The sequence below is a fragment of the Rhinolophus sinicus genome, chromosome X (assembly GCF_036562045.2).
Source record: "Rhinolophus sinicus isolate RSC01 chromosome X, ASM3656204v1, whole genome shotgun sequence".
Classification (NCBI taxonomy): domain Eukaryota; kingdom Metazoa; phylum Chordata; class Mammalia; order Chiroptera; family Rhinolophidae; genus Rhinolophus; species Rhinolophus sinicus.
In genome coordinates this window covers 11895622-11909695 of record NC_133768.1, presented here as the reverse complement: position 1 = coordinate 11909695, position 14074 = coordinate 11895622, and the positions used below count along the sequence as shown (strand labels likewise).

Genomic DNA, 14074 nt, shown 5'->3' with positions numbered 1-14074 from the left:
TGCGAGAATAGAATGAAACAAATACTAAAAAAGCAAAATTAATAAAGAATATGTGATCTGTGAATGAAATTTTTATTAAAATTGACCTGAGACTACTCAACGTGAAGCCATAAAAAGGAATAAAATAGTTTATTTAAGGGAAATATTTTACTATATAAATATATATTCACATCAACAATGGCTGAATCTCAAGTACATAACCTTCCCACCTAGAAAGACACAACCACATGTAGATCTGGTAGGGAGACAGCAGGTGGAAATATAGATAAAGTATCTATTTGCATTTTCAACACAATACAAAACAAAAAACCCCCTACAAAATCTCTGCTAATTGCAAAGAAAAAAACTTCCAAGGACACACTTCTAGCCCCAATAATACTGTAATTATATCCCCGAAGATATCATTCTATATGATCCCTAAAGAGAGAGAGATAGAGAGAAACTTGTGGTAACTCAGCTAATTATCCCAGTATTAACTTTAACTCAATTAGGTAATAATGATCATGTTTTTAAATGATTACTCTTTTATTTTGACTCTATGACTATCATTGAGCTAATTGACATTTGTTGAATCAATTGGCCTACCAATCAATTTAATTAAAAAAATTTGACTTGATGGACAAGCTGTTTTGATGAATTAACTAGTCAATATGGTAGAACTTTGTGCATCCGGTCAAATTCTGATACTTAGACTCTCTTACATTGAGAATTGGAGCCTGTGACTTATCTGCCATGTACAAGGGGATTAGTCACCTATCCTATTTCTTCATTTCTTGGAGCTCTTACAAGCAGACTCAAAGGTCCCTGGGAGGACTGGGCCACAAGCCAACAGAGGAACAATTCATTCATATGATAAACCTTTGCCTTTTATTTAGTATGACTCCATGAACAATCTAACATGTTCTTTGAAAAACTAAAGAAAATTTAAACTAGTGATTACAAGAACTAAAATCTGCTTGCTCAAAAGTGAAAGATACCGTTGCCCTCATTCCAAGGGTGATTGAGGCTCATATTAAATTCCCATCATGTTATAGTATTTGCTTGCTAGATTATCATCTGCTTGGCTATAAAGGGAAATACCAAGGTTCATTTCAGTTATACAATGATTGCAGGAAGCCTCAGTTTATAGTTTCAAACATAATGCTTTGACACAGCACATTCCAATAGATCAGCAAATAAAATGCTATTTATAAAACTCCCCAAGGATTATATCAGAGTCCTTTGGGGTAATTGAGGGTGTTGTGGGGGCTAGAAATCAGTGTACTTGTCCATTTTTCTCGTAATTTTGTAGTTTTTTGTTTCTTTGTGTTGAGAATCCAAATAGGTGCCTTACATATATCTATGTATTCCCTTTCACCGTTTCCCTGCCAGATCTATGTTTTTTTAGATTCCACATATAACTGATCTTCCAAATTGCTGATTTGATCCTCTGCTTCTTCTAATCTGCTGTTGATTCTATCTAATGCATTCTTCATTTCAGTTATTGTATTCTTCATTTATGACTGGTTCTTTTTTATGGTTTCACTCTCTTTGTATAAGTTATCATGAGTTCATCTGTTGTTCCCCTAAGTCCACTGAGCATCCTTATACCAGTGTTTTGAACTCTTTCCGGTAGATTGCTTGTCTTCATTTTGTTTAGTTTTTTTTTTTTTTCCCCCCTGGAGTTTTCTCCTGTTCTTTCATTTGAGACATGTTTCTTTGTTTCCTCATTCTGGCTGCCTCCCTGTGTTTGTTTCCATGTATTATGTAGATCTGCTACATTTTCCAGTCTTGACAGGATAACCTTATGTAGTAGGGGTCCTGTGGGGCCCAGTGGCGCGGTTTTCCTGGTCACTTGAGCTGGGTGCTCCGGGGGTGTCCCTTGTGTGGGTCGTGTGTGTCCTTCTGTTGTAGTTGAGTCTTGATTGTTGTTGGCACATCAGTGGGTGGGATTGACCCTCAGGCTGACTGGCTCTGATGACTGGTTGTGACTATAGCAGACAAGCTGTTGTGCGGGGGCTCACCACACAGATCAGGATTCACTTTAGTGGGGCTCTGGTGCCTGCTGAGTCTACTCTTTGTATGTGTCATTTGTGGAACTAAGTGGGTGGTGCTCTGGTGTGGTCTGAAGCCATCCACTGGGTGTGTTGGTTCTAAGTCCTCTTGGGAGGGACTCCGGTACAGGCCTAGGTCAGCCGCTGCCTGTCAGTGGCCTAAGGCCAACTGGTAGGAGCTATGACGTGATCTGCAGTTGGCAGATGCCTGTGCTGGGTTTAGAGGTGCTTGGGAGAGGCTATGCTGTGAACTGAGGCCTGCTGCCACTAATGCCAGGGGCTGCTTAGCAAGAAGTAAAGGTCACACTGAGGCCAGCCACTGCTTTTCTGGGGTTTGTGGACTTTTAAGAGACTTTAGGAAAGTCCACAGTGTGGGCTGAGGCCAGCAGCCTATGAAGAACAGCCACTGAAAGAGGTTTGGGCTGGTGCACGGGTTGGGTGTGGCAGGGTCTCAGGGAATCATCAGGGCGGGGTGAGTGGTGTTAGCCGAGTAGATGGAGACTCAGATATGGCAATGGCCTGCGCCTGCAGGCTGGGTGGGGGGAAGGCTCAGCAGAGGAACAATAGCATCTGCCAGCACTTTAGTCGGAGAGAGCTGCCCCTCCAGTCCTTGTGCAGGGCACATTTTGGAAGCTCCAGTGAAACTGTAACCAGAACTGCAACTTTCCTTTTTCTTAAAATTAATTTATTTTAAATTATAATTGACATACAGTATTATGTTAGTTTCCGGTGTACAACATAGTGATTCAACATTTATATAGCTTACAAAGTGATCACCACAAAAAAATCTAGTAACCACCTGTCGCCATAGTTATTCCAATGTTATTGACTCTATTCCATACACTGTACATTACATCCCCGGTATATAATGAGAACAGTGCATGCATATACATGTCTAAACAGGATTAGATACTTTGTGCCTGAATGCCTTGGCAGCTTTGCTACTGGGAGTAGGTAATTTACTGTTCTGCCTGGCCTTGATTGAGATGTAGAGAGGTGGAATCATGCATGCATGTTAGTTCTTGAGAGCACTATGTTCATAAGCACTGTCTAGACTGGGGTCATCTAAGTAAATTTTCCCAACAACACAGGTTGTGTGAGCCAAAGACTATGTGTTCTATATGATTTGCATTCTCTCATCCATCTCATATATTGGGTAAATAGTTAATTCTGCCCACTCTTATTTGGTTACATCATATGTAGTAAGTGGGTAAAGGCATCAGGATGATAGTGATACTAAGATGGAAACTCCCTCCAAACCAAGGCACAATTCAGGAAGATCCTCCAAGGTCTGTCTTTTGTGTCTGAAATTCATAAGAACCCATACTCATGGTTGGAATAAAATTTGTACAGAAAATGTCTCCAGAGATAGCCCCCTCTATAGTGGATGGAATAAATACTACCTATAGTATCTATATGAAAGCTATCCCTTCCTATTTCCTTAAGGCAGAGCCAAGTTTACTTGGATGTCTACCATTCTCCAACATGAATCAGGTGTAAATCTTGATTAGTCTAAGCCAATTATCCAACTCCCCTGGGGAAGTTTCCCTTGTTATTAAAAAATTCATTGAAAAAGAGATAGTGCCAGGGTTGAAATCTCAGCTGATTAAAAGATGTAGATTTTTGCCCTCCTCTACTGTTTCTCCAGTTTTCCAAGGAGAATGTTACTTTTGAGCATGGATCCAGACTACCAAAAGTACCTCTAGAGTGCCCCATGCTCGCAAGCATCATAGGTTTTCCAGAAACACCTTTGGATGTTTGGAGTGTTGGCGCTATCTCTGAATTTCAAGTTCATATTGAATCTTTATGGAACTTGGGCCTAAGGACTTCTTGAGCAAATAAATTCAGTGGGGATTCTGAATTATTTCCTAAATAGTATCAAGCTGTCCAGTGAGCTGTAACTGACTCCTGCTCCCCAACTAATTTTAGGGAGATTCCAGTGTTACAATAGGAGAGGAAAAATAAAAAAAACTTTGGACAACACCAATCACAAAATCCAGTGAAAAGGCTGAGCAGAGAAAGACACTCAGTATGAGAGTTCCTCCAAGTGTTTCATCGTTTTTTGCAGAGATTGCTGAGGCTTTGCCTAATCTTATGTAAACCAATGTTTACATAAGATCCAAAAAAAACCACAATGGCATTACTCAAATTCCAAGGCCATGAGGCCTTGATTCCTTTCTGGATTGAGTCCAATCCAAATGAATATTACCAATATCTACCACATTCCGACTGTCCCCAGCAAACAGGCGTGCTGCCTGGGGATTGATATACAGTTTCTAGACACTGAACATACTTCTCAGCCCAAGAAGATTCCTGATGAGATTAAAGACAGGCTCACATCTATTAGGAGTGTCTTTAATGACACAGAATGAAGTAATAGTAAGTCTCTTACCCAACTTAGCTTCTAGTTCTCATATATTCATCGTGACATTACATCTCCTGTGTCATCAAAAGCCAAGAGATTTTGATTAAAATATGGTAGATTCTGAAACCTCAGAAAAGTTCTTATAATTTATGTGCATGTATTCATGTGAGCATGGGATTAAAACTTTTCCCCTTCAATTTTTTTTTTTTTAAAGATTTTATTGGGGAAGGGGAACAAGACTTTTTATTGGGGAACAGTGTGTATTTCCAGGACTTTTTTCCAAGTTAAGTTGTTGTCCTTTCAATCTTAGTTGTGGAGAGGGTGCCGTTCAGCTTCAAGTTGTTGTCCTTTCAGTCTTAGTTATGGAGGGTGCAGCTCAGCTCCAGTTCCAGTTGCCGTTGCTAGTTGCAGGGGGCACAGCCCACCATCCCTTGCGGGACTCAAGGAATCGAACTGGCAACCTTGTGGTTGAGAGCCTGCGCTCCAACAAATTGAGCCATCAGGGAGGCAGCTCAGCTCAAGGTGCCATGTTCAATCTTAGTTGCAGGGGTCGGAGCCCACCATCCCTTGCGGGACATGAGGAGTTGAACTGGCAACCTTGTGGTTGAGAGCCCACTGGCCCATGTGGGAATCGAACCGGCAGCCTTTGGAGTTAGGAGCATGGAGCTCCAACCACCTGAGCCACCGGGCCGGCCCCTCCCCTTCAAGTTTTGACTTCCAGACTCATCCTCCTTGAAGCTCAGATATTAAGCACTCAAGGATTTACAATGTGATTTATCCACTCCCCATCTCTCTGATTTTGGGAACTGGAGTCATTGTACTTTTCCTCTATATCTCCCACTTGCTTGGGTTCCAGAGAGAGAGAACAAAGGAGCCCTACAACCAAATAAACATTAGCACCTTTGGGCAGAGCACCAGTCTCACAGGATAACCTAGAAGAAATCTTCAAAGCCCCAATTAAGCTCCCTTCTCTGGTGCTATAGACTAGGCCAGCAATGTCACTTCTGAGCCTCACTTTGGTCCTTCCAGCTCTTCAGAGCTCGTATGTCTCCAAAGAAGAAGCCTTGCCAGCCTTGAAGCTTACAATCCTTCCAGCACCACCAGTGTTAATTAGCTCTTATCTGGGACATTTTGTGTCAGAGAGGGTAACAAATGGAAAAGAGAATTCTATACGTTGTAGAGTCACTATCGTACACTCTGCCATGCCATTCTATCTATGCAATAACAATTTTTCTCTCTCTGCACTTTTGGAATATCACTAGCTATGACATAACCAAGTATCTTGACTTTATTTCTGTATTCTCAAAATCACATTAATTATGCATTCTGTTTTGAATTGGCCACTCAGCCATCAGTTATGAATCAAACATGTTACACAGAAATCTGGGGTGACATTATTTTCTCATGGGGCCTGGAAATGGAGCCTCAAAGAATCAACAAAAGGGATGGTTTCAAAATACTTTTTGCCTTATTTATCGACCCCATTTTCCTCCTGAGGTCTGGACTAAGTAATACTTTCTAGCACACTGGGATTCTGAAGAAGTAAGATTGTTTTCTCTTGGTCTTAACTGAAAAGACATATTTGACTATCCATCTCTTTTATCCTCTAGGATAAAAGCTCAAGTTTTGCTGACGACTCTCAAATTTTTATCTCCATCCTTGACCTCTCTGCCCAACTGCAGATTTGTTTTTCTAACTGCCTTCTCAATACTCTTACTTGGAGTCTAACAGATATCACAAACTTCCCTCCAAACTGTTTTACCTGCGACCTTCTCCATCTAAATTGATGTCAACATTGCCCTTCCAGTTGTTCAACTTCTTTCACAGCCCACGTCCAATTCACCAGTAAATCCTCTTGGTGTTACCACCAAAATGTATTCAAAATTCTACTGCTACCACCAAGCCACCATCATATCTCACCTGGGTTATTGTAATAGCCTCTTTACTGGTCTCTCTGCTTATAGTCTTGCCCCAATATAGTCTGCTTTCCAAACAGCAGCCAGCAGGATTCTTTTCAAAGATAAGTGAGATTGTGTCATTCCTCTGTTCAAACTCGACCATGAATTCCCATTTTCTTTAGGATAAAAGCTCAAGTTTTGCTTCTAAGACTCTGGATGTAAATTTATGCTAGTGGCTCTAGTGTTACCTGCTATTTTGTACATTTTGGGTGTAAAAAGTAAATTAGGATTACATGGCAAACACCGTAGTATCGTAAATTCAGACCAGTCATAATCAGTACAGCTCCCTTGAATCCATTTTGTCCTCAGAGATTTGAACTCTTGAAAATAATTTGGTTAATGAAGCTTATCTTTGCTCTATCTGTAGGAAAAAGTGACCACCATGCAACTAGAAATGTAAACAGGAAAGAGCTTTAGCTTTTCCTTTGGGCTAAAAAGTCAGCTTGGTATTTATTTTCTGTAAAGCACTTATAAATTCACTTTGTATAATAAATATGTGGTAAAAACCAATTGTACTAAATGCAAATAATTCTTGCATATAAGGTTTAAATTCTCTATGCTTTACATTCCTGATATCCTTTCCTATTTCTGTCAGAGGCATGACTATCAATTTTAAGATAAGAAATTGCACAAAACATCCTTTTTCCCTCTGAAGTTTATTGACGTTATCCTCTAGACTTGGGAACGAGAGGAAGTTTTTGCTACAGCTATGGGGCAACCTCACCATTTATGGCAGTAGGGAGTATGTAAAAAGTTGAGCAATAAGGGACATATGGATCTCAAAGTCTACGCACTTTGCTCCAGCGCAGTGGAGACCCACCCTTGGGTCTGAACCTACGAAGAGGGAGCTTTTCTGATTGAACACTATGGTTATCTAGTTTCCATTTAGGTTTCAGCAGGTAGCAGATCAGAAACAGGGAGGGCATTTGTGGTGGGCAGGGCTACCAGGAGCAGATTCCTTAAGAAGTGACAGCGAATTCAGAGTGTGCATAGACAGCAGAGTTAACAGCAATAAAGCTGCTTGGAGCCATTTAATGTAAAGCCTTGAAGACTTTGTTATGTTACAGCCTTGTCAGTAAAGAATGTTCAAGATGATGACACTGAGTCATCGTTAAAAAAAAAAAAAAGACAAATTCAGGCAACATCCTGATTAGGATGGAATATATTTTAGAAAATATTCTTCCTTAAATGGTTTAAAAATGCAAAACTGCTATAATCCAAGCAGTACATTTTAGTTTTGCCTATGTGATCCTGCTTTTTCTTGGAATACAACAGTTTCCTACAGAACTTCTATGGACAATTCCCTCATTTCCCTCACTTCTCAAAGTTCCCTAATTATTACACAGCTCCTCTCATTTTGAGTGGCTTTTATTCCTAGGTTCCCAGCATACTTCTCTGTGTTCTCATATGTATTAATTCATGTGATACTTACAAACGTCCCTATGAGATAGGTATAATATTGTCATCAGTTTTGAAAGACGGAAATGAAGTGCGGGGGGAATATCACCTGCCTAAAGTCACAGAACCAATAAGTGTCAGAGTAAATGTTTTACTACCGAAGTCATCTTCTATTAGGTTGGTGCAAAAGTAATTGCAGTTTTCACAATTATATTTCATCTGTTAAACCGCAATTCCTTTTGCATCAACCTAATAAATGGCGGTCCCATGATGGAGGAGGGCTGTCTGCCCTCAGTCTTCTCTTCCCTGTCTGAACTGTGCTGCTAATGACATTATTTTAAACCCAGTTAGTACTCTCTTATTTCTTTTCCTCTGGATACTCGCATGTGTCTCTCTAAAAGTGTGGTCCTCAGAAATGAGCGTGATGCTGTCAATTATTTTGTATCTAATACTCTATTAGCAAAATCTAAGAGAGTCTAAGATGGACTTACCTTTTGTTGGGCAGCCAAGGTGGAGTTACAGCTCATATTAAGCTCTTATTCAGCCGCTTGACTGGGCTACTGTAGCAGCTCCCTGGCTGGACCCCCTTCATCTACCCTTAGCCCTCAGTGTCTGCTTGCTAATCGGCAGTGAGAGTGATCCAATTAAAACTTTTGCCAGGTCACTTCTCTGCTCGAAGGCCTCCAATGGCTTCCCACATTACTCAGAGTAAAAGCCAAAGTGCTACAATTGTCTGTAAGGCCCTCCTGGTGTGGCCCTCAGCTTCTCTTTCTCTTCACCTCCTGCTACTTTCCCCTGTGCAATGACTGGGCTCCTGCCACAGAGGCCTCTGATTGTTCTAGAGACCTGCCTACACTCTTCGCACCTGCTGTTCCCTCTGCCCACAACAGTCTTCCCCCAGGTGTCCACATAGCTTTCCCTCTTCCTTCAGGTCTTTGCTCAAATGCCATACTCTCATCCCCGTGCCATCATTCACCGTCCTCCTTTCCTGCTTATTGCAGTCCTAGCATTCATCAGCTGTGTTTCTTCCGTCTACCCCACCTCATATAATATGATATCTACAGGAAGTTTTCCTGTCTTGTGAGTGTATATCCAACACCTGGAATAGTGCCTGGCATGTAGTAGGTAGACAATAAATAATTGTTGAACCAAGATTCTTGTTGTTTTGGACATGAACTGTTGTTGATCAGAGGACCACTTAATCCTATAGTTTGTGATGTCTCTGGGACCTTTAGATCTATCTAATCGTAGAGCTTTACATTTTGTTAAATCCCTTATTGAAACAGAAGATACACGGTGTCTTTGTTTACTGTTCTTTTATCAGAAAGGAAATGAGGCAGACAACATCTGACTTCTTCCTAGTGAATATATATATATATATATATTTCCCACCCAGGAGCAAACCACATTCTACAAATTATATTTGATAGTTTTGTGAGGTGTCAAGATCATGAACTCTTCCCTCTACCCCTTAGGAAATTCACCCTCCAGTTCTTGTAAAAAGCAGAACAGGTTTCCTGCATCTCCAGTCTCCTAATGTTTTCTGGCTCCATTCCTTCGTAAAGACAATCTGTTCCATTAGGCCAGTTGTTTATATGGGTCCCATCCCCTGGGTCTTTAGTGGATTCTTTCAGTTCTCAGAATCGGCTCGGAGAGAATACTTCTGGGTAGCTTTCAGAACAGTGGCATCTTCTCAGTGGGGAGTGGATCAAAATTCCACCAATATAGTCACTGCTTGCAGTTGGCCATCATTGAGCTGGTTTTCCTACAGAATTATTGTGGACAGTTCTCCCATTTCCCTTGCTTCTCAAAATTTCTTGCCTTCCAGAATTTTCCTGCCTCACTGTTATCTCAGGCGCCATGTCCATCTATTTTTAGCTTTTAGATTTTATATCCTGCTTTCTCCATTTCAATTTGATCATGTTAATCTTATTTTCTGCCTCAGTGACTTGAAGTTGGACTACTCCCATTTTTTTTCTAAACCCAAGAGCTTCATTCAGGAAGTGACCTCAGTAGAGTTTTGTTTTAGTCTTTATTAAAGTAATAGTCCAGCTCTTTGTTCAGAGCCCCACGCACTATTCTCCCTTCCCTTGACTGGTTTTTCTCCTAATGCCTGTGAGAACTGAGTAGACTCAGCTTCCTCGAATGTGAGAGTAGCCTTACTGAAACTTCACTGATTCCCCCCCTCCACCAATCTCACTTTCTTTTAACATTCGTTATCATCATTACTTAAATTTGTCAATTACTTTATCTCTTAGAAGGATTGTGTGCTTGAAGTCACATCAAGGTCAGTAAGAATCCACCTCTTTTTGATGCGGTGGAACCAAATCCATCATTGTCCCTGAAGGCACTGACCCTCTGCCACTCTTGGTCTCTGCCTCCATTATTGCTCTTAGACTACTGACTACAATCTAAAGGCCTGTACTCTAGAATCAGGCTGCACGAAATCATGTCCAGGCTCTACCACTTCCTACTAGGTGATTGAAGTTTGGCAATTTATTTAAATTATTTGAGCCTTGGTTTCATAATCTGTGTATTGGTGGTAAAAACTCTTTACCGAATTATAATGGAAAGCACTTTGAGCAGTTGCTTATAAGTATTTTTTCCTATGCTACAGAATATGTACAACTTTGGAATAAGGAGAAGTAGTGGAAACTTTTTTTAAAAGCTTGGTGACTGCCGTTTCACCTGGACTCGGAAGACTTGTTTTTCTGGGTGAAGAAATGTTTTCCCTGTATGAGGGTTTCGTAATCACAGTCAACCAGGCCGATGAGCCTTGCCATTTAAAGTGGCTCCTCTCTTTCTTTCATCTGTGACACCTATACCTACACCACTGGGAATAAGGATACTGGTCCAGCTCCTGAGATTCAGCGGGATAACCACCGAAGTCTCTTTGAACGCTAGATAGCCATGGTCTCACGGCTAAGGATGACCAGAACTTGATGGACACTCCTTGAATTTCATACCATGCAGAGGCATTTTTATTTCCTTGTGACCTTGACTGGGGTTTGAACAGGTAAGTGAAAGGGAAGGAGGCACACAATAGAGTCAGCCAAAGAACCAGCGTTTAACATGGTCAGCTAAGAAATAGAAAATGAATCTTTTGAAGGTTTTCCAAGCCAAATCTGGAGAGTTAACTTGTGGAGGGGAGAGTAGTCTTATTATTTTTAAAACTGACCATAAAAATTAAAATTTATCAGAAAAAAATGAATTCCATAAAGCCAAGGGAAAAGTCATTTATTTAGGAAGGGAAAATGTTACCCAAGTAGAGAGTTTCTGTAAATATGAACTTAAAATAAAAAGAGAGATAACTATTAATGGAATTGTCCGAAAAACATACAAGTACCAAAATTACTCCCATGATGGCTAATTCTAGGCTTCTTTGGTCATTGTAAAATTATAACACCTTCAGTATATCTTTAACAGCTTTTTAGGAACTTATTAACCAAATGTACAAGTTTTGATTTGGCCATAAAAACTAGGAGAACTATAATTCTCTGGGATTAATGAATAACATTTGTTTATTTGATTTACTTTAAAAATCATTCTAAAATATGCTTACATATCTGTCCTTTCCAGGATGAACTTTATATTGGTTCAGCAGATTGTTTACTGTTTCTTCTTCTTTTTTTTTTTCTGTCTTCCCTGCTCAGTGCCCAACCCAAGTTCAAAGGCTGATGAGAGAGAAAATCTCATGAGGAGGTTTTACTCTAGGGAAAGTTGCTCAGTGAATGGGGTTTTGGCGCTCAGGGAAAGATGTCAGGCTCTTCCTGGCTCCTTCTGAGCCTTGTTGCTGTAACCACTGCTCAATCCACCACTGAGGACGAGGCCAAGATGTTTTTGGACAAGTTTAACACTAAAGCTGAAGACCTGTCTCATCAAAGTTCACTTGCTTCTTGGGACTATAACACCAATATTAACGATGAGAATGTCCAAAAGATGGTGAGTGCTCATGGCTACATAGGGGTACTTGTTGCTTCTTAAAGGTTAGATTGCTGCCCGTACATCTGAAAAGGGAAATCAAAGAAATGCTCTGAGCTGGGAGGTTGGATATTTGCCTCAGTATTTCTGATTCTGGAGTCCCAGATGACTAAACTGAATTGACCTTGGGGTTCATTTGGAAAATTGTTACAAAGTAACTCACTGGTCTCAGTCCAGATTCTTGGAAACCAGTGAACATGCTTCATAAAGTTGCCACAATAATTCTCATCATAGTTGGGGTTTCGAAGCATTTCATGGAAATGCTGAAGTGATTGAATTAATAATTTCCCCAAGCCCACAATGTCAACCAGGAATAGCTAAAGACTCTCTAAACTAATATATTAACTGAAAAATGCAGCTGGAGGCTTAGTGAAAGGGCTAGCTAGTAATTATCTAACCATTGGTCGGGTGAGGCTAGACTTGGGAATTTCTTCCTTCGCTGTCACAGAGCTCTGAGGGACTTCCAAAGGTCACAGAATCCATTCAGAGCCCTCCAAGAAAAAACCATAATTAAAGCACTTCTGAGAAATCTCAGAACGCTCTGGGAAAGCAAGATGCTTTGTTTGACGAGTGCGAGGGTTTAGCGTTTCTTCTCTCACAGATCCCAAAGCGGTATCCTTACACATTCGGTGCTGGAAATTGAGCAACATTATTTAAGAAAAGATTTTTGTGGCACTCATAGAGCAATACATTCCTTCAAAAATGTAACTCAGAAGCTTATCTTTTCAAATGATTAGTAGCTTGCATGTTTAAATTAAATGACTGACATCCGCTCGCAGATCAAATCTGAACCTACTGTCTCATGTGAAATCTCCTAAGAGATTTTTTTTTTCCTATTTTTCTAAAGCTCAAAGAAATCCAGGAGATTTTGACAGCCCAATGTTGTCATATCATTTTTTTCCTGTCTCATATTTTGGTCTTACCTCTTCATCTCTTCATTGTTGCATTTTTCTCACTTGTTATTTGGACTTGGTTGGAGGTGCCTGTAGTGTATCGTGTATTTTGTTTTCATGCTCAGCTGAATGGTCCTGTATGGGGTGTGAAGGGATACCAGCATCGCGCCTGAGAGCTCTGGACCCAGCCTGCCGAAGTCCAAATCCTGGCTCCACCACTTTCTAGCTGGGTGAACTTGGGCTAGTTAATTAACCTCTCTGGATCTTAGCTTTTTTGTCTGTGAAAACTAACATAGCATCCATATCTGCCTCATAGGGTTGCTGTGACGACTGAATTAATACCCCAGAATCAGGCTTGATGCTTGTGAGCGTGGGAGCACAGTAAGATATCGCTGTTATTAGTGGAAGAGGGAGTTAGAATCGCTGAAGAGACTTATAACAGTTCTGTTGAGTGCCCAAATGCTGAGAAAGCCTGTGAGAGAGAGATGTAGTGATGTTTACTGAAATCATCTCTGGAGCATGAAGTGCTATCACTTTTGAATTACACCGGTTGATTAGAACAAAGGCCAGAAATGAAAGGGCATAAATGAAACTGGCCAAACTGCAGAAAGCTGGGGCCTTTTAAAGGAAAGTGAAAATATTTGAATGCAAGAAGCGAGCAAGGAGCCCCGGAGCTTCATCCGCAAGCAGTGGTGAAGGGTGCCTTAGTGAACTTAGGTGCACCTGTGTGGGTTTACATGGCGAGGGGGCAATGGGTAGGGAGGGAAATGGCCTTTCCTTCTATCCTCTTATCAATATACTGATATCCCCTAATGAAACAGGCGCTGTGGCAGGTGCTGTGAGGTACCAAGGTGAGCAGGACGCTAAGATACGGTAGGCTGCTGGTGGCCATGCTTAAAGAAAGACTTTTAGAAATGGAGAATGTTTCCCAAAAGAGAGCAACTGGATGACTTAAGGGAATCAGAGAGAGTTAGGAGGGAAAGTAGAATTCGTTGTACAAAGCCTGACTCAAAAAGAAAAAAAAAAATTAGCCTGAGATGGAACAAGAAAGGATAGCACATTCACAACTGTATTGGCCAAATCTCTTCATACTAGAAAGGTGGTGCCTTTGAAAGATCAAAAGAGATGAATTTACAATAAATAGAAAGAGGTGCTGTTTACATTACAGGTGGTAAAACTGGTAAGACTTGTAAAACTAGGCCATTTTCCCCCCCACCTCTCTCCCCTTTGGCAACCATCAGCTTGTTCTCTGTATCTATGGGTCTGTTTCTGTTGCATTTTTTCATTTATCTTGTTTTGTTTAGATTCCACGTGTAAGGAGAATCATGTAGTATTTGTCTTTCTCTGTCTGACTGATTTTACTTAGTGTCATATCCTCTAGGTCCATCCATATTGTTATAAATGGCAAGATTTCATTCTTTCTTTCATTGCTGAGTAATAGAAAAA

General features: G+C 40.7%; 1 protein-coding gene across 2 annotated transcripts in view; it reads left to right on the top strand.

The window, feature by feature from the left end:
- The first annotated feature begins 10566 nt into the window (after nucleotides 1–10566).
- The window catches only part of ACE2 (angiotensin converting enzyme 2), a 38778-nt gene continuing 35270 nt past the window's right edge, over nucleotides 10567–14074 (top strand). The window contains exons 1-2 of one of the 2 annotated variants that reach the window (XM_019746337.2): nucleotides 10567–10770; nucleotides 11408–11696. In XM_019746337.2, coding sequence (XP_019601896.2) covers nucleotides 11511–11696 — 186 coding nt within the window. In that variant the 5' untranslated portion in view covers nucleotides 10567–10770; nucleotides 11408–11510. Of the gene's footprint in view, nucleotides 10771–11400; nucleotides 11697–14074 lie in introns of those variants that run through there. The other variant, XM_074323404.1, reaches the window with a different exon arrangement.